We start from the raw sequence: 18,331 nt of genomic DNA on the forward strand, positions 1-18,331 counted from the left end.
CTTCATCAGTTCGGAAATCGATGCCGACGCGGACTGGACAGGACGAGCCGAGCAGTGCACTCTGACGACTTCACGAAAACTGACGCGCCGGTGTTTTTTTGGTTTTGGTTTTGGTTTTGGCGGGCGGCGGCGCGTGAACGACGACGACGACGCGAGCGTTGTATATATCATACCGCGTATCACTCCGATATTAAACCTCGAAGTTCGACGCGCACGTCCTCCGCCTCTCATCCTCCGTCCGCGGGGGCACGCGCTCACCGCCCGATGTGCCTCAAGATCTTGTCGTCCGTCTCGAACGTCATCTCCTTCTTGTCCCTTCCGCTCGCGACGTAAAACGCGAACCGTTCCTTCAGATCCGACGCGAGGTCGTGCTTCGGCGCCCAGTCCAGAAGTTCCAGCGCTTTCGCGGGGTAGGAGTAGAAGTGGATCGGGCGGAACGGGAACGCCTTCTTGACCTCGACGCCGTCCGGGAGGTTCTTCGGGTCGTAGTTGGCGATCTTCGGCTCCGCGCCCGCGGCGGCGGCGCAGAGCTGCGCCATCCCGTTGAGCGTCACCGCGCGGTTCGTGACTGGTCGATCGGATCGGTGGTGGTGACGTGGAGGGATATGATTGGTCGGTTCGTGTAAATATCGTGATGCCATTCGTCGAGAGGAGATGGCGTGTCGGATCGTGTGGTGGTCGACGCGCGGACGTTTCCGCCGCTTTGAAAGAGAGAGAGAGAGAGGGAGGGCGTCGCGAACGCGTACCGGCGTTGAAGATTTGCCCCGCGGCGGCGTCGTTCCCGACCGCGGCGGCCATCATCGTCGCGACGTCCTCCGCGTGCGCGACGACGCTGAGCTGATCGCCGCTGCCCGGGACCGGGATCGTCCGCCCTCTCACGATGCGGTCGAAGAACCACTCCTCGCAGTCTTCGGGTCGTTCCGCGACGATGACGCGACGACGACGTCGGGGCGGAGTCGAAAGGCGTCAGAAGCGGAGTTGAAAGGCTTCGCGGGCGGGGATTAAAAAAAGCATGGGATGTGCGGATAGAATCGCCCGCGCGCGGGTAAAGTCCTGTCCTTAAGGATCGGCGTGCACATCGCGAACGCGGTCGTATGGGGACCAGTGTGGTAAGATATATAGAACGCGCCTTTGTTGTTGCCGTATCCGGTGAAGTACTGCGGGCGGAACGACGACATCTTGAACGGCATCGTCTTGAGATGCGCCTCCACCTTGGCGTGCCCGGCGCTCTCCTTCACCGCGTCGCCCTCGAGGTGCGGCGGCGTGACCGTCGGGATGTACATCCCCGCGGACGACACGAAGAAGAACTGCTTCGCGCCGGCTTTCACCGCGAAATCCGCGACGGGCCCCACGGTGTCCATATCCTTCCCGTTGTTGTCCACGACGACGTCGAACTCGGGCTGCCCCGGGAGCGTCGCCAGGTCGTTCGGGTTCGCCCACATCGTCTTCACCCCCGCGGACGTGAGCTCGCCGAAGTACGTGAACGGCGGCTTCTGCATCTTTTTGTCATCCGCGGTGCCGACGACGCAGAGCGTGACCGCGTGGCCGTGCGCGGCGAGCGTCTTGGCGAGCCAGAAGCCGATGTTCGCGTGCCCGCCGCCGTTCGTGTTGACGATGAGGACCTTTGAGGGCGGCGCGGCGGCTTGGACGCGGACCGCGCGCGCGCGAGGCGCCTGGGCGGAGGAGGGGGGGAATGGGGGGGATGGGAGGGAGGGCGTCGATGAGAGGAGGCCGCGGCGCGAGAACGGAGAACGGCGAAGGATAAGAAGAGATCGACCGACGACGCGATCGGCTCGCGCGATACTGTAGTTCAGGCGGACCGGCGGGCGGGACGACGCGCCGACGCGTGGGGCGCACCTTGGCGCGGCGCGCGGTGCGGCCGTTCGCGCGGCGGATGAGGCGCGCGCCGGAGGGCGCGCGGATGCAGGCGCTCGTTGCCGTGGCGGCCATGTCGTCGAGTGCGGGCGGGAGTGCGCGCGAGGAGGGTGCCGCGCGGACGATCAGCGTGCTGACTTGGCAAGCAGACAGTTTTAGCGCGATCTTGTTATACAGTAATCTTTTGCGGCGGGACGCACAACTGTCGCGGCGGCGGCGGCGGCGGCGGTCGCGGGAGTCGCGTCTGCGTCTGCGTCAGCGCTTGGCGCGCGCGCGACGCCTCCCCGGCGGTCGGCGCGGGACGCGCGAAGGGCCCGGCGTCGGCGCGCGGCGGCGCGGTCGCGTTCGCGTTCGCCACCGCGATCGCGATGGCTGCGCGAAACGCGAGTTCGGCACGAATCGCGCGTCAACCTCTCGCGAGTCCCCGCGTGTTCGACAGAGTGTTCGCGTATTCGTTAGCGTGTCTTACTCTCGGTTTGATTTGGAACCTCGCTGCCGATGCGGGCTCATCTCAGGTAAAGTGCGCGCGACCAAAGCGCGTCGCGCTTCTGATGTACGGCGAAGCGCGATCTCTGAACGTGACGCACTGCAGTATACGCGAGAACGTCGTGGCACCGTTTCTAGACGCCGGGCACAGCGTGCGCGTCTTCGTAAGTGCACGTGACGACGCGGACGTGTGGCAGTACGGTGCTTTCATTAATAAATGCGAGGAAACGTTCGGAAGCGAAGCCTTCTCCGGGAAGGTGGTCGTCGAGACCCCGACGAAGCCACCGGGTACGTGCGTGGACGCGGTGTGGGCGATGTACGAGAAGAGCAAAGCGTTGGAGCCGGCGTGGGGTAAGCCGTACGTTGAAGAGTTGCTGGTGCAATTTGCGCAGAGGGAGTCGGCTAACACGCTTCGACGGAAACACGAAGAAGCTAAAAATAACGATGGCGCCTTCGATATCGTCGCGCTCGTCCGCCCCGATGCACAGTACGCGTCCAAACTGCAGCTTCATCGTTTGCCGTGTACTCCCCAGCCGCACACAGTCCACGGGCCGGGGTGGCAGCAATACTTCGGAATGAACGATAGGATGTTGATCGCGTCGCCGCCGGGCGCGGCGTTCAACCACTACATCTCGATGTACAGCGGCTTATGTCTGGGCGATGCAAATGAAGGCAAGAAACCCGCGGCGATCGAGATTCCGCGCACGAAAAAAGGGTTGAACGCCGAGCGCTTATACGCGTGGTGGATGCGGCGGCCCGACTTGGCCGGGTATGATGATAAAGAGAACCATGATATCGTCGCTCGGAAAGCGGACGAGCTCGCGAAGCTCACAGGCGTACGATCGAGACTCGCGGCGGAGTGGAACAAGCGAAGATGGCGTTTTACAGTCTCCACGAACCTGCTGCGGGACTTTGTGTTTTATCGCGTGAGGCGCGGCGAGACGATTTCGCAGTCTCCTGACGCGAAATTCGGTGTCTGGGCGAATTCATTGGGCTTTTTTGGTTTGGGAACCGGTGGTTTGGGTAGGAATACGTCGCCGAAGCGATGGGTAGACGTGTTGAAGGATGCGGCGTCGTGCGATCCGCTGGTTAAAAATGTGGAGGGTTCGGGCGCGTTCCGGAAAAGACTCGAAGGGACTTCAAAAAAATGAAATGGTTTTACATCATCGTCGTCGCGACGCGGTGCGTGCTTCGTCGTCGTATCATACAGTCGTCGTCGTCTCTTCGTTCGTTCGTTCGTTCGATCGATCGTTCGTTCGTCGCGTTTCATTCTCCTCGGTCCCGTCCACCGATCCCTTGGTTCGTCTCCGGCACGATCGGCACCGCCCAGTCGCAGTTATCCTCCACGCCGAGGTTGTCCACGCCGCGGATAATCTTGAACCAGCCGGACTCGCCCCAGTACGTCCCCCACGAGTTCCGACCGATCCAGTACTTCGTCCCGTCCTCCGTCGTTCCGTACCCCGCGATGGAGATGATGTGATCCTCTTGCGTGCACCCGGTCGTGTCCTCGAACACGCCGCCGGCGTAGGCTTCGAACTCGGGGGTGACGCAGAGGCCGCACGCGATCGGTCCTCGCGTCGCGATCTCAGCCATCATCTTCTCTTCGCCGGACACCGTGCCGTGCTCGCTGATGTGATACACCCTCGCCGCGGGCTCCTCGATCGCGTAACACCCCTTGTTGTTCGCCGCGAACGGCGGATCGCACGTCTGACACTTGTGCATCGCGCTGCACGCCATGTCCTTGGCTTGGTAGTTTTGGCACGTCTCGTCGGTGACGCCGTTTTGTAAGATCCACTGATACGCCGCCGTGGGGTCGCCGCCGGAGCATCCCTGCGTGCCGCCGCCGGTGACGCAGTCTACGAGCACCTGAGGACTGAGGTCGATCTCCGGGAACGCGCCGTCGCGCATCAGCGCGAGTCGATCGGACATCGCGGACGTCGTCCCGTGCGCCCAGCACGAGCCGCAGTACTGCGGGATGTGCTGGTTGCGGTTGATGGACGCGAGGCTGAGGGTCGAGGGTCCATACAAAGCGAATGTCGGGGTGGAGTTCAAAGGCGTCAGAAGCGGAGTTGAAAGGCGCCGAGGTGCGTCGGGATTGAAACCGAGGGACCCTGGGCGGAGAGATGCGCCGGGAGAGAAAGTCCTTAAGGATCGGCGTTCATATCGCCAACGCGGTCGTATGGGGACCAGTGTAAGGAGAACGCGCCTGACGCCGCCGAGTACGTCGCGCACGTCGTACGACGCTGGGAGGTCGGCGACGCCGATAGTCTCGTGCGGCTCCGGCGTCTTCACGGACGTCTCGATCAGGACCGGAGAGCGACGCGCGCACGGGGTGACGTAGTCGTGGTGCGTCCCTTTTTTTACCGCGGGGTTCGTCTTGTAGGATCTCTTCTTCTCCGTCGTCGGCGTTTTCGGCGGGTTCGGCGGCGTCGTAGGCGCGCGCGTCTCCATCTCCTTCGGGACGCCCCACGTGCAGTCCGTCTCGATCCCGAGGTTTTGGCCGTGCATCTTGATTCGGAAGAACCCGCCCTCGCCCCAGTACGTCCCCCACGAGTTCCGTCCGATCCAATACTCCTCGCCCGAGTCGTCGTCGACGCCGTAGCCGACGAGCGACAGCTCGTGGTTCGGGAAGTACGGCGTCCACTTCCTCTCGGAGTAGATCCCACCCGCGTACGCCTCGAACCCGTCCGTGACGTGGATCCCGCACGAGATCGGCCCTCGCGTCGCGATCTCCGCCTTGATGCGCTCCGCGCGCGTCGTGACGCGGCCGGTCGCGTCGTGGTCGTCCTCGGCGAAGTCGCCGAAGTCGCCCACGGTGTACTTGGTATACGAAACCACGGGCGCGCACGTCCCGGGAAGAAACGGCGCCGGGTCCGTCCCGGGCTCGCACGTCTCGCACCGCCCGTACGGATCGCACTTCCCGTCGACGGCCTCGTAGTTCTGGCACGTCTCGTCTGGGAGACCGCGCGACGCGATGTACTCGTACGCCGCCGCGGGGTTGCCGCCCTCGCAGCTGCCGCCGCCGCGGCAGTTGATGAGGACTTGGGGCGAGATGATGATCTCGGGGAAGGTCGCGTTCCTCTGAGGGTCGAGGGTCCATACGAGCGATGATATCGGGGTGGAGTTCATAGGCGTCAGAAGCGGAGTTGAAAGGCAACGCGGGCGGGGATTGAAACCAGCGAGGGGTGGGCGGAGAGACACGCCGGGAGGAAAAGTCCTTAAGGATCGGCGTTCACCGCGCCGACGCGATCGTACGGGGACCAGCGTGAGATAGAACGCGCCTGAATCTTCAGCCGGTCCGACAGGCTCGACGTCGTCCCGAACGCCCAGCACGAGCCGCAGTACTTCGGGATGTGCTGGTTGCGCGTCTCCGTGAGGTAATTGACGCCGTTCACGTCGCCCCAGAAGACGTTCACGGCGAGGTCGCGGACGTCCATCTCGTGGTGCGGGCGCGGGGATCGAACGCGCGGGCCGGAGGAGGATTTGGAGGAGGAGGAGGAGGATGACCACGTCGCTTTCGTTCGGCATCCGCCTCTGTGCCCGCGGCGGCCGGTCGCGGCGTCGGAGACGGCGTTCGCGGCGTCCGCAACGCGCGCGACGACGCCGTCGATGAAGCGCTCGTAGGCGCCCCTCATCGCGGAGGACGAGGACGACGCGACGCGGTTTTTCTTTTCAAACGACGACCGCGCGAAAGGTCGCGCGGCGTGCGCGCTCCCGGGGGCGAGCGCCAGAAAGAGCGCGAGCGCGAGGAGCGCGCGTCGCGCGAAGAGCGACGACGCGCGCGTCGCGGCGCGCGCGACGGCGCGGGTTGGGGCGGGCATCGCGAGGACGAGGGTCGTGCCGCGCGCGGGCGGATATGTGGAAGTGACGTCAGATCTCTTCGCGCCAAGACTGGAAGTCGCCGGAACGCGCTGACGTGACAGGAAGATCGCGAACCTTCGTTACCAGCAAATCGCTCGTTAGGTCTGCCGTCGTCGTCGTCGTCGCTCGCGCGCACAGGACGCGGCGCGAGGAAGACGAGGAGGAGGTCTTCGACTCGCCGCGGACGGGGAGAGCGCGAGCGCGGCGCCGCTCGGATGGCGGGGATGGCGGACCCCGGGGGCGGAGGACGATGGCGCGCCGTCGCGTCGTCGTCGTCGGCGTCGTCGACGTCGGCGTCGTCGGCGTCTTTATCGTCGACGATTATTCATCTGATGAATCATCGTCGGAGCGCGGTGGTCGCGCGACGGCCGTCCGACGACGACGAAACGCGACGACGCGGACGCGGGTCGCTCGCGACGATGCGCGGCGTCGGCAGCGGGTTCGGAAAGTGGATGCAGAAGACGTACCCGGAGTGCTTCGAGACCCACGGAGGCTTGCGCGGCCAGGGCGACGGCGGAGGCGGCCGAGGAGGAAGAGGTCGAGGCGGAAGAGGGACCGCGGGCCGAGGCGGCGGCAGACCCGTGGATCCACAGCGCACACAGCTGGGGACGTACGACCACGTCTACGTCGACGTCAACAACGTCCTCCACGTCGCCGCGCATCACACCAAGACCGAGGAGGCGTTCTTCAAGAAGCTCTTCGCGCTGCTCGATCGCACGATGCGCCTCACGCGCCCGCAGTACACCGTCACGCTCGCGCTCGACGGACCCGCGCCCATCGCGAAGACGATCACGCAGCGCCGCCGACGCATCCGCCTGTCGAGCGGCGAGAAAGTGCCGCTCTCCGAGGACGCGCCGCGGCTCCTGAAGATCGGGCTCACGCCCGGGTCCACGCTCGCGCTGCGGATCGACAGAGCGCTTGAGTACTACGCGGCGACGCGTTTGCTGTCGAGAAACCATCTCCCGAGGGGCGTCCTGTTTGAAATCTCCGGGACGCGCGTGCCGGGCGAGGGCGAGGTGAAGGTGCTGCGGAGCATGAAGACCAGGGAGAAGAACGCGCGGTTCAAGGGCCACTCGCATCTCATCGTGAGCGAGGACAGCGACGCGCTGCTGCTCGCGCTGACCGCGGAGCCCGCCAACGTGTTCGTGCTGTCTTCCAAGGTGCGTTCTATCTCACACTGGTCCCCGTACGACCCCGTTCGCGTGGTGAACGCCGTTTCTTAAGGACTTTCTCTCCCGGCGCATCTCTCCGCCCACACCTCGCTTTCAATCCCGACACAACTCGACGCCTTTCAACTCCGCTTCTGACGCCTTTCAACTCCACCCCGACGTTCGCTCGTATGGACAATTACCCTCAGCTCGTGTTCTCCGCCGCCGCGTTTAACGCGTCGCTCGCGGACGAACTCCCGCGCGGCGTCGGGATCGCGGGCGCGCGCAGGGACTTCGTCGCGCTCGCGGTGATGATGGGGAACGACTACCTGCCCGGGTCGAGATTCGGGGTGAAGTACTCGTGGCGCGCGTACAGGCAGCTGCGCACGGGCGAGCCCGGACCGTGGATCACGGTGGACGAGGAGGAGGAGCTCCTCGATCCCGCGGATGGCGACGGCGTAGACGTCGCGATCCCCTCGAGCTCGAACCACTCCGTCGCGAAGGACGTTGCGTGGGGGAAGTACAGAGACACGCCTCTGTTCCCCTCGCCGACGGAGCGGGACCTGAGCGAGGACGTGTATCGGTGGGGGGACGGGCACGCGCGGGGCGCGGCGTTCACGGCGGGGAAGATGGCGTTTCGACACCCGCCGCCCGTGCACTGGGAGATGTTGCGGGACTTTTCAAAGGTGTTATCCGACCCGGAGTACGTGAAGCGGCAAGTGCACGACGGTTTACGGCCCAGGGCGGACGTGCAGAGGTCCGTGAACGCCGCCGCGGCGCTCGTCGCGTGGTTCGGAGACGACGACGACGACGACGACGACGCGGGAGACGACGACGACGACGACGACGAAGACGAAGACGACGATGACGCGGCGTCTTCCTCCTCCTCCGCGGTGAAAGCGGCCGTCGTCGAGCCGCGCGTTGCGAACGTCGCGGGCGTCGGCGGCGTCCTCCGCGCGAGCGCGGACCCGCAGCAGAGCACGCGACGCGCGTACGAGTACGTCCAAGCCGTCGGCTGGGTCTTGGAGATGTACTACGCCGGCGCGTGCCTCGACTACGGGTACAACTTCGTCTACCCCACGACGGATTCGAAGAGCGACATGAGCGAGGCGGACTTGAACGAGGCGACGAAGGCGACGTTGGCGGCCGCGGCGGCGGCCGCGAAGGTCGCGCCCGGAGGAGGGGGCGGCAACAGCGCGAACAACGGCAACAACAGCGGGAACAACGCCGCCAACGCCAACCCGGGCGGCCGGACGCAACTGCCGCCCGTGCATCCCGTGGACGTCGCGGATTTCATCTCGATCCCGCTCACGTACGACCCGACGCTTGACCCTCTCCGCGACCCCGAGCGCGCGTCGATCGCGTACCTGAACCGGTTCCCGATCACCCCGCTGGCGTACTCGCTCGCCGTCATTCCGAGAGGAGGACGGAGCTTGCTCGCGCGGGGCGTTCGGCCGCTCGTCGATCCGGGGAGCCCGGTGTATCACCTGTTCCGCGACGACTACTGCGTGACGTGCATCAAGCACCGGATCACCGCGGGGCCGCTCGAGCGCGTGATTCAGAGAGAGGCGGAAGGCGGCGGCGGCGGCGGCGGCCCTGGCGGGATCATGAAGCCGAGGTCGGGGATGGACAAGGACCGCATCGGGAGCAGGGCGGAGAAGGTGCTGCTCGCGAAAAAGTTTGCCGGCGGCGACGAAGAGATTCGCAAAGCCGCGCGCGCGGGCGGCGACGTCGCGAAAGAGTTTCTCCGAAAACTCAACCGCCGCCACCTCACGCACATGAGCACCGCGCGGCAGCACGAGCAAGACAAGCCGCCGCCGCCTCTGAACGACCTCGAGGGCGCGGTGGCGCGAGCGTCAATCGACGGCGCGCTCTCCGAAGACGAGGAGACGATTCGAACGCTCGCGGACCAGCCGGTGCTGATCTGGCACCATGGTCCCAGCTCGGACCCGCCGGGCTTGGACTCGAGCGCGCTGACGGCCGAGGACGACATCCCGGCGTGGGCGACGACGGTCGCGCCGCCGGGGTGCCGTCACGTCGGGAAGCTCATGCGAGAGATTCGGAGGTACGACGGCGACGCGAGCGCGGTGGTGAGTCGATGGGCGGTTGGCGGCGAACGCGCGCCCGCGCCTCGAGACGTTGGGGGGGGGGGAGGGAGAGGCGGCGGCGGACGCGGCGGCCAGCGAGACGGCGGCGGCGGGAGGGGCGCAAACACCGCCAACGGACAGGGCGGCGGACAGCGCGGTCGCGGCGGCGGGAGAGGCGGCGGGCGGGCGCGCGGTTGGAGGCAGCCCGCGCCCGCCGGCGCCGCGAGAGGAAAGGAAAAGGAAAAGGAAAATGCGGCGGGGATCGAGACGCCCGCGAACGCGGCGGGCGAGGCCGCGGCGAGGCCGCCGCCCGCGCGCGCGAACAGAGTCGCGCGGTTCAGAGGCGGGCGCGGGGGCAATCGCGCGCACGGCGGCGGCGGCGGCGGCGGCGGCGGCGAACGCGGGTCCTCCGCGAAAGTTCGCGCGTTTCCCTCGATCTCGGCGGCGACGGCGGCGCGGGTCGCGTTCGCGTTTTTGTAGTTGAACCTTATGATATCTTCACGTGATATGCGACGTTCTTCTTCTTCTTCTTCTTCTTCTTCTATCTATCCGTTCACGCCCATGAGACCCTCGAAGACGCCGTCCTCCTGCGTGATGATCTCGCTCCCCACGCAAATCGTCCCCGGCGCGCCGACGACGTTGGTGTACTTCGCCTTTCCCGTTCGTTTCTTCCCGGCGGGGGTGTACCGCTTGTTCCATCCCTCGTACCCGCCGTCCACCTCCGCGATGTCGTCGTACCCCGCCAACACGCCCTTCGCGCGCAGACGCGCGAGGACGACGGCGGCGCCGTCGGGCGCGCCCGTCGCGTCGGCGCCGCCGAGAATCAAGAGCGGTTTCGACTTGTCCGCGTGCGCCTCGGCGAACGCGTCTTCGAACGCGTCGTTCACTTTCGTCTCCCAGTGCATCGGTCGACCGGTGATGATCACCGCGGGGACGTTCACGGACCCGACGGGGGCCTCGCGGTCGTGATCGCGCGCGCCGCGGACGTCGACGAGCGTCACGCCGTCGTTTTTGAACGCGTCGAACGCCGTCGCGACGTCCACGACGGGCCACTCGCGATCGAATTTCAGTTTCGGCGGTTTCGGCGGCGGCGGCGCGGCGCGAGAACTCTTCTCCTCCGGCGGCGGCGGGTTTCTTCGTCTCTCTTCGTCGCGCTGTCTCTGCGCCGCGCGCATCGCCTCGGTCGCGTTCCTCTCGAGCGCCTCCTGCCGCGCGCGTTGTTCGTCCGTCATCGTCTCCGCGGCGACGACTTCGGGGGGCGGTCTCTCCCTCCTGCTCGGATCTTCCCTCACGACCTCGTCCCAGTCCTTCATCGTTCTCATGTAGTCCTCGCTCAGGCGCTTCTCGTTCACGAGCCGCTGCTCGCGCGCGAGGTCGTCCGCGTGTCGCATGAGCGCCTCCTCGGAGCAGTCCTGCACGGTAAAGTCGGGTTTCCAGAGCACGAAATCGCCCGGGTCGTGCTCGTCGTCCGGCCGCTCGCGCGTCCTGTTCTTCATCAGGTGCTCGCCCATGGCTTTCGTGACGTGCCGCTGCCCGGTCACCGGGTCCGGGGTCTCGCTCCGGAAGCTCTCCGCCCACTCGACGATGCACCGGTCGTACATCCGCGCGCGCGTCGCGCCGAAGAAATCGAGCGGCTGACCCTCGTGTCTCGCGACGAGCCGCTCCACTGTCTCCCGGCTCACGTCGTCGTCGCGGTACATCGCGTGCACCATGTCCGCGATGTCCGTTCGCGTCGGCTGCCAGTAAAACTTCTCCATGCGCCCGTCGCGAAGGAGCGGCGCGTACAGCGTGCTGAGGTCGTTCCCGGTGACGATGATGGGCACTCGGCGGATTCTCTCCTCCTCTCGATACTCGTGAATCTCGTCGTCCTCCTCGTTCGACACCTGCGTCGGGTGGTCGCACAGGTTCATCAGCGTTCCCATGACCATCTGCGTGTTCACCGTCGCCTGCGTGCGCTTAAATCGTCCCACGCCGGCGTCGATGTCGTTGATGATGAGGCACGACATCTTCCCATGGTTTCGAATGATCTCCGCCGCCTTGCGGTACCTGAGGGTCGTTCCATACGAGCGATGATATCGGGGTGGAGTTCAAAGGCGTCAGAAGCGGAGTTGAAAGGCAACGCGGGCGGGGATTGAACGCGAGGGGTGGTCGGAGAGAATCGCCGGGCAAAGTCCTTAAGAATCGGCGTTCACCACGCCGACGCGGTCGTATGGGGACCAGTGTACAGAACGTACCTCGAGCGAATCAGACGCCCGGGGTTACCCGCCCACTCGTCCTCGAGCTCGCCCGCGGACATCACCACCGGGGTTATGTCCAAGGCTTTGCACGCGAGCTCGAGGTTAAACGTCTTGCCGCACCCTTTCGCGCCCCACACGCCCAAGATGAGCGGCACTTTCGTGAGGCCTCCGAGAGGATTCGCGGACGCGCCCGGGTTGTCGGAATCCGCCATCAGATTCTTAGCCACGTGCAGCGACACCTTGTCCACGAACAGCGGCGGGACGTGGAAGTCCCCGAAGAGGTTCTTGAACGATCGCACGTGCTCGACGTCGCGGTATCGCAGTCGTCCGGACGCGATGTCGCTGTCCGCGCCGAGGTTGAATTTCGCGTTCGCGGTGCCGGCGAAGACGTCGTCGATGATGCCCTTCCTCGCGCCCACCTCCGTGTTCGTGTTCGAGCTCTGCTTCCCGAGCTCGACGAGGTAGTCCACGCCCTTGACGTCCTGCGACGTCTCCGTCGCGGTCCAGGAGGACTGATGACGACCGTGACTGGCGGCGGCGCGCGAGGGCGGCGGGCCCGCGCGGCCGTCGTCCGCGTACGGGTCAAAGTCGAGGTCGCGGTCGTCGTGATGACCGCGCGCGGCGCGACGACGCACGTCATCATTATTTCTCGTCGTCCACCGGCGATGCCGCGCGCGGGACGGTCGGAAACCGTCGCGGCGGGTCGCGTCACGGCGCGACGCCGTCGCGATGCGCGGCGTCGCCGTCGCGGAGGGCGCCGCCGCGCGCATCGCGCGCGCGCGTCTTCCCGCGGGGTGGTGCGGCTCTGCTCTGACCTCTGTCTGCCACGAGATGCAGATAAAGTTTTTACACGTGGCGGCCGGCTGGGAAAACACCCAATATTTCACGATGATGCGGCAGGGTGAGACGCGCGCGCCACACGCAGACGCGCCGACCACGATGTCCACGCACGCCACGCGATGCGCGAGCTCTGTCTCTACCGCGGTCGCGTCGTCGTCGTCGTCGTCGTCGTCCAGGCGCCGCGCGTCTTCGCACCGCGCGACGACGACGACGACGCGCGCGAGCGGCGGGGACACTACGACCGACGCCAACCAACAAAAGCCATCGTCGAAAACGTCGTCGTCGCTCGTCACGCGCCGAGCGCTTCTCGCCGGCGTCGCGACCGCCGCGCCCGCGGCCGACGCCGCGGCGCGATGGACCGCGGACGGCTTAGACCCCGACCGCGCGTTCTTCCACGCGTTCCCGCCGATATGGGAGCCGTACTTTGGCTGGGGCGAGCGTCGCACGGTGACGCGACCCATCGTCGACGGGATCATCTGGTCGCTCGAGCAAGAGCAAGCGCTCGACGTCCTCGCGATGAACGTTCGCACGACGGTCGTGAAGCTCGCCGCGGACGGGTCGCTCGTCGTGTTTTCGCCGCAGGCGCCCACGGGAGAGTTCTTCCGCGCGATCGACGCGCTGGGTCCGGTGTCGCACGTGGTCTTGCCGACGTACGCGCTCGAGCATAAGGTGTATCTTCCCGCGTTTTGCCGCCGGTATCCAAACGCGAGGGTCTGGGTCGCCGACGGGATCTGGAGTGTACCGATCGATCTCCCGCTGCCGCTGCTCGGGATCGACCCGTCGAGCGGCGGCGTCTTGAAGCGCGCGGAGGATCGCGGCGCGGACGACGTCGCGCCGCCGTGGGCGGACGAGATCGACTATAAGGTTCTGAGAGTGGACAGCGCGGGCGCGAACCCGTACGTCGAAGCCGTGTTTCTTCACGCGGCGTCCAAGACGTTAATCGTCACGGACTTGGTGCTGTCGATCCCGGCGACGCCGCCGGAGGTGATCAGCCGCGAGCGGCTGCTAAACCTCGCGCCGAACGACCCCGCGGACGCGCCCGCGGCGGACACGGAGGAGAATTTGAAGATTGGGTGGGCCAAGGCGTCGCTCGTCGTGTCGTTTCTCGGGCCGTCGCGGCAGTCGCAAATCAAAGGCGGAGCGTACGACGGGAAGCTGAAGTGGGAGCCCGGGTTCGAGGCGAGCTTCGAGAAGATCAGCGACCGGCTGATACCGTCGCCCATCCTTCGCACGCTCGTGTTCAGCAAAGGGAAAGGCCCGACGCGGCGGTTCGTGAACGAGGTGTGCGACGACTGGGGCGGCCAGTTCGAGACCATCGCGCCGGCGCATTACGACGCGCCAGTGCCGGGCGACTGCGCGTCGTTGCGCGCCGCGTTCGCGTTCATCGACGACCCGGGCGAGGACGGGTTGGGGTTGTCGACCCCGGGCGCAGAGCTGCCCGCGGAGGACATGGGGGTTTTGTTGCAGGTGAACGACGTCCTCGAGAAGATCGGTCTGGGGAAAGGGACGGAGCTGTAGATTTTATTTTGATGAGAGCGGTCGTTCGTTGAAGTTCATCGGTAAGAAACGTTCCTTCTTCTACGCGTAGCGCGAGCGCTCTCTGCTATAAATGATCCATCCCTCCACTGGGGAGCTCCTCCCTCCTCCTCTCGTTTCGGACGCGGCGTCGTGGGTACCTAGGGGAGCGTTCTCGTCCTCGCTCACTGACTCCCCGTTCGCGGCCCCGCTCTCCTCTGATACGACCGCGCCGTCGCGCACGGCTGCGACTTGGCGTGTTCGCGTAAAAACCTGAACCGTTCCTCGACGTCCCTCGCCGTCGCGCCGCCCACCGCGGTCGACTCGCGCGCGAGGCGCCGCCACGTCTCGATCGAGTCGCCGGTCTCGTGCGCCGCCATGATGATCGCGCGATCATGGTCGGGCTGCCATTTGTGCGGAACCACCGGCCGCAGCGGCGACCGCGTCGTCGTCGCCGCCGCCGCGACGACCGGCGGGGTATCCCTCCGCTCGATCGCGGCGACGATACCGGTCATCGTCGTCGGCGCGGCGCCCGCGTTTGTTGATGACGCCAGAGTACCCCCGCGCGCCGGCACCGGCGCCGGCGGTGACGGCGGCGGGTTTGTGTCCAGCGAGGCGATGATCGCCGCGGCGTCCGCGAGCGTCGCGTCGCCGTCCGCCATCGCCGTCGCCATCTCCTCGTCGTCGCTGTCCTCCAGCGCGTCGCGCTCCACGTCGGCGTCGTCGTCGTCGTCGCTGCTCGCGATCTCCTCGCGTTCAGCCTTGTTCGGCGACGGCTCTTCCTCGTCGGACTCGTCGATGACTTCGCGTTCCGCGCGCGCGGCGGCGGCTGGCTTGGCGGAGGTTTTATTAGGGTTGCGTCCTCCTCCGTCGTCGTCGTCGTCGTCGCTATCCATGACGTCTTCGGACTCGAACGTCGCGAACGCGTTGTGCGTCGTCGACGTTGGATTCGTTTGATTCGGGTTCGGATTCTTCGGGTTCGTCGGCGCCGGCGCGGGAGGCGCGAGGAGCGGCAACGGCACGCCCGCGGCCACCGCGGCGGCTTCCCTCGCGTCCTGCGTCTCGTCCCCGCCGAGCAGCAGCCGCGTCAGCGCGACGTCGGACGCGCTTGCCGTCGCGCGCGCGGGCGACGCTCCGATTTGGTCTCCGTGCGCGCCGTTAGCGTGGCGTACCACGTCGAAGCCGGGAGGGAACGACCCCAGCGTGCTGTCCTCGTTGAACAGAAGCGACGCGAGCGGTCCCCGCGGCGGCTGCGGCAGCGGGTGCGCGTCGTTTTGGTGCGGCTGGTGCGGCTGGTGCGCGTGCTGCTGCTGCTGCTGCGGCGGCGGATGCACGACGACCGCGGTCGGGGACCCGCCGCCGCCGCCGCCGCCGCCGCCGCCGCCGCCGCCCGAGCACAAGACGCCGGCGCCGAACAGCGACGGATGGAACCCCACGCTCGCCGCGTTCGCACCAGAGCCGCCGCCGGAACCGCCGCCGCCCCCTCCCGGAGCGGTCGGCTCCGCGACGCGCGGCGTCCTCGGCACGCTCCGATGCGCGTCCACGGTCGCCGCGGTGTGGAACGACGGGTGGATCATGTTGATCGCGGCGCGACTCAAGCTCGGGTGCGCGGTGCCCGCCGCGGGGGGCGGATCTGGGTGCGCCTCGCGCCACAGACGCTCGAGGCACGACGGGTGCCGGTGCGGCAGGAAACGCGCGCAGATCGACTCCCAATCCTCGGAGCCCTGCCTCGCGCCCATGCGGAACAGCGCCTCTTGGATCGTCGCGATCTCGTTCGCCATGAGCGGCTGCAGGACTTTCTGTTTCGCCGTCTTCACCGCGTTGGGGCCCTTGCTCCGCGCGGTGCTGCACAGGTTCTTCTGTCTCTGCACGATCGCCTTCACCCCCTTCGTGGGAAGCAGCTGCCGGTGAATCTTCTCCCACTCCAACCCGTACTGCTCGATCCCCTGCGCGAGGAGCGCGTCCTCGCTCGGGAGCCACGCGAGCTTCTCAGGGTTTAGGGTTTGCTTCAAGTCGGGCACGCGCGGAAGCAACCTCGGGTTGGCGCACGACGCCAAGACGCGAGACGCGTCCACGATCACGCGCGGGATGCGGACGTAAAACGGCACCATCTCGTGCGGCGGCGGCTTCCGTCGACACCGCACGCCGTCCTCCTTGCTCCAGTCCGTCGCCGCGGTCCGCGGGTCCGCGCCCTCGCCGTGCGGGCGGAACAACTCGGACAGACGCGCGAACGCGTGCTCCGCGGAAGCCGCCGCCGCCTTGCCCGCCTCCGCGTCTAAACCCGCGGCGCTCGGCGGCGGCGCGATCGCCGGCCCCGCCGGGACGGGCCACCGTTGCCAGCCGCGCATGACGTCCATGACGAACCTCTGCGCGCCGCGCAGGGGCGCGACGTCCAGAACCGTGTACACGTTCTGCCCCGGGGGTTTCGGCCACCACGGCGCCGAGTCCGTCCCCGCCGACGGCGGTGCTCTGAAACAGCTCGCCGCGTGCGGCGGATCTTTCCGCTGCGATTTCGCCTGCAGCCGCGACGTCGTGAGGTACACCATCGCGTTGATGTTGTCCAGCGTCTGCCGCGCGACCTGCTGCATCTCCGGCGCGGGGTTCCACGCGGTGCGAGCGAAGGTCTGAAGCAAGAGTTGCACGTGATCGTGGACCATCCCGTGCAACGCGCCGATCTGCGAAGGGGAGAAGTCGCCGCCGCTGACGCCTCGCGGCAGCGACGCCGCGCCCGCGGCGGCGGCGACCGCGGCGTCGCGTCTCTGCTCCGCTGCGACGCGCAGCATCCTCCGCGTGCGCACGGTGCTGTATATCGGTCGCTCCTTGTACTGCGGCCTCTCCGACTTTGGCTTGTACACGTACGGCTCGTTCTTTCGGTGCTTCGTCCGCCGCTGCGCGGGGGGCAGGTTCTGCAGCTCGTTCAGCGACTTGAGTCTCCGATCCACGCGCGCGGCTTTCGGGTCCACGAGCGCGTAGTCGTCATCGTCGTCGTCATCGTCATCATCGTCGTGCTCGTCGTCGCCGTCGTCCCCGCCGCCGCCCTCACCGGGCGCGGGGACGTTGAAATCTAAACTGATCGCGCTCAGAAAGTTCGCGTACTCCTCGTCGTCGTCGAAAAACTGAGGGCCGTTCCATACAAAGCGACGTCGGGGTGGAGTTCAAAGACGTCAGTTGGAGTTGAAAGGCGTCGAGGACGGGGATTGAAACCAGCGAGGGGTGGGCGGAGAGATGCGCCGGCAAAAGTCCTTAAGGATCGGCGTTCACCACGCGAACGGGGTCGTATGGGAACCAGTGTATAGAACGCGCCTGATATGCGTCCTCGTCCGCGGGCAACGGCATCATCTTCTCGAGGTAGTCCACGTCCACGTCGTGCAAGTTGACGTGCGCGCGCGTCCGCTTCGCGATCATCCCGGTGTCGGAGGTCTCGCCGTCGCTGTCGTCGCGCGCGCCAGAGTGCGGCCGCTTCAGTGACTGCGCGGCGCCGCCGCCGCCGCCGGGGGACGTGACCTCCTCGCCGACGCCGCTGAACGCCGCGCGCGCGACCGCCGACGTGCACGGCGTCGCCCCCGCGCTCGCGGTGACCCCGCCGTCGGCGTCGTCCGCGGTCTCGTCGTCGTCGTCGTCGCGCGCGCCGCGGCGGGCGCTCACGGACGCGTCGAGCGCGTTGGAGTCCTCGGGGACGAGCGAGACGGATTCTAAATCGTCGTCGGACGACGAGTCGTCGTCGGAGTCTGTGTCCTCCTCGTCGCTGTCCACGAGGTCTTCCGTCTCCGCGGCGCTGGCGCCGCCGCCGCCACCGCCGCCGCCTTCGGAGCCCGCCGGCGTCGGCGCGTCGCGGTGCGGGAGCGTCGCGAGGAGCGTGCGTCGCGCTTCGGCGTCGGAATCTTCAGCGTCCGAGTCCGAGTCCGAGTCGTCGTCGTCGTCGTCGCTGTCGTCGTCGTCCTTCTCCGGCGTCGTCCCGTCGTCGTCGCTGCCGTCGTCCCCGGGGCTCCGCGCGTTCGGGTCGAAGTCCTCGTCGTCGCTCTCGTCCCCGGTCTCCATACCCGATCGCAGCGACGCCGCGCCGGACGTCGTCGGACGAGGATCTGAGGTTGGCGCGGGGGCGTCGTCGCCAGCCCGCGGGAGCTCGGTGGTGGGCGCGGTCGCGCGCGCGCCCGGGGTGGCGTAGTCGAGCGTCGCCGCAGGCGCCGACGCCGCGGGGGGCGCCGCGACGGCGTCCATCTCCTCGGAGTACAGGTCGTCGATCGCCGCCTCGATCGCGTCCGACGAGAGATCTATTCGATCG

The 18,331-nt window shown here is 67.0% G+C and overlaps 9 protein-coding genes across 9 annotated transcripts; 3 read left to right on the forward strand and 6 right to left on the reverse strand.

Moving 5' to 3' along the window:
* Positions 1-148: 148 nt before the first annotated feature.
* MICPUCDRAFT_54145 (uncharacterized protein) lies at positions 149-1,959 on the reverse strand. The gene is made up of 4 exons (XM_003064247.1): positions 1,858-1,959; positions 1,103-1,622; positions 747-908; positions 149-568 (listed from the first exon to the last, which is right to left on the reverse strand). Exons 1-4 carry the CDS (start codon positions 1,948-1,950, stop codon positions 255-257), a joined length of 1,089 nt encoding a protein of 362 aa, XP_003064293.1. The 5' UTR covers positions 1,951-1,959; the 3' UTR covers positions 149-254.
* Positions 1,960-3,496: 1,537 nt separating this feature from the next.
* On the reverse strand, positions 3,497-5,490 carry MICPUCDRAFT_66431 (papain family cysteine protease; the record flags this gene model as incomplete). Its single annotated transcript, XM_003064248.1, has 2 exons — positions 3,497-4,366; positions 4,568-5,490. The coding sequence occupies 2 exons, from the start codon at positions 5,488-5,490 to the stop codon at positions 3,628-3,630; spliced, it is 1,662 nt and encodes a 553-aa protein (XP_003064294.1). The 3' UTR covers positions 3,497-3,627.
* Positions 5,491-5,579: 89 nt separating this feature from the next.
* On the reverse strand, positions 5,580-6,208 carry MICPUCDRAFT_54148 (uncharacterized protein; the record flags this gene model as incomplete). Its single annotated transcript, XM_003064249.1, has 1 exon — positions 5,580-6,208. Exon 1 carries the CDS (start codon positions 6,180-6,182, stop codon positions 5,580-5,582), a length of 603 nt encoding a protein of 200 aa, XP_003064295.1. The 5' UTR covers positions 6,183-6,208.
* A 161-nt stretch (positions 6,209-6,369) lies between these two features.
* Positions 6,370-7,445, forward strand: MICPUCDRAFT_66433 (uncharacterized protein; the record flags this gene model as incomplete). The annotated part of the gene is made up of 1 exon (XM_003064064.1): positions 6,370-7,445. The coding sequence occupies exon 1, from the start codon at positions 6,438-6,440 to the stop codon at positions 7,443-7,445; it is 1,008 nt and encodes a 335-aa protein (XP_003064110.1). The 5' UTR covers positions 6,370-6,437.
* A 116-nt stretch (positions 7,446-7,561) lies between these two features.
* Positions 7,562-9,937, forward strand: MICPUCDRAFT_54150 (uncharacterized protein; the record flags this gene model as incomplete). The annotated part of the gene is made up of 1 exon (XM_003064065.1): positions 7,562-9,937. The coding sequence occupies one exon, from the start codon at positions 7,562-7,564 to the stop codon at positions 9,935-9,937; it is 2,376 nt and encodes a 791-aa protein (XP_003064111.1).
* Positions 9,938-10,761: 824 nt separating this feature from the next.
* MICPUCDRAFT_23296 (uncharacterized protein) lies at positions 10,762-12,464 on the reverse strand (the record flags this gene model as incomplete). The annotated part of the gene is made up of 2 exons (XM_003064250.1): positions 10,762-11,503; positions 11,692-12,464. Coding segments are annotated over 2 exons (1,515 nt in total), but the record flags the coding sequence as incomplete, so codon positions are not given.
* Positions 12,465-12,972: 508 nt separating this feature from the next.
* MICPUCDRAFT_3244 (uncharacterized protein) lies at positions 12,973-13,926 on the forward strand (the record flags this gene model as incomplete). The annotated part of the gene is made up of 1 exon (XM_003064066.1): positions 12,973-13,926. A coding segment is annotated over one exon (954 nt), but the record flags the coding sequence as incomplete, so codon positions are not given.
* Positions 13,927-14,076: 150 nt separating this feature from the next.
* Positions 14,077-15,626, reverse strand: MICPUCDRAFT_66438 (uncharacterized protein; the record flags this gene model as incomplete). The annotated part of the gene is made up of 1 exon (XM_003064251.1): positions 14,077-15,626. The coding sequence occupies one exon, from the start codon at positions 15,624-15,626 to the stop codon at positions 14,235-14,237; it is 1,392 nt and encodes a 463-aa protein (XP_003064297.1). The 3' UTR covers positions 14,077-14,234.
* A 926-nt stretch (positions 15,627-16,552) lies between these two features.
* MICPUCDRAFT_49168 (uncharacterized protein) lies at positions 16,553-18,267 on the reverse strand (the record flags this gene model as incomplete). Its single annotated transcript, XM_003064252.1, has 2 exons — positions 16,553-17,165; positions 17,353-18,267. Coding segments are annotated over 2 exons (1,527 nt in total), but the record flags the coding sequence as incomplete, so codon positions are not given.
* Positions 18,268-18,331: the final 64 nt, after the last annotated feature.

Source organism: Micromonas pusilla, assembly GCF_000151265.4.
Source record: "Micromonas pusilla CCMP1545 genomic scaffold MICPUCscaffold_16, whole genome shotgun sequence".
Lineage (NCBI taxonomy): Eukaryota > Viridiplantae > Chlorophyta > Mamiellophyceae > Mamiellales > Mamiellaceae > Micromonas > Micromonas pusilla.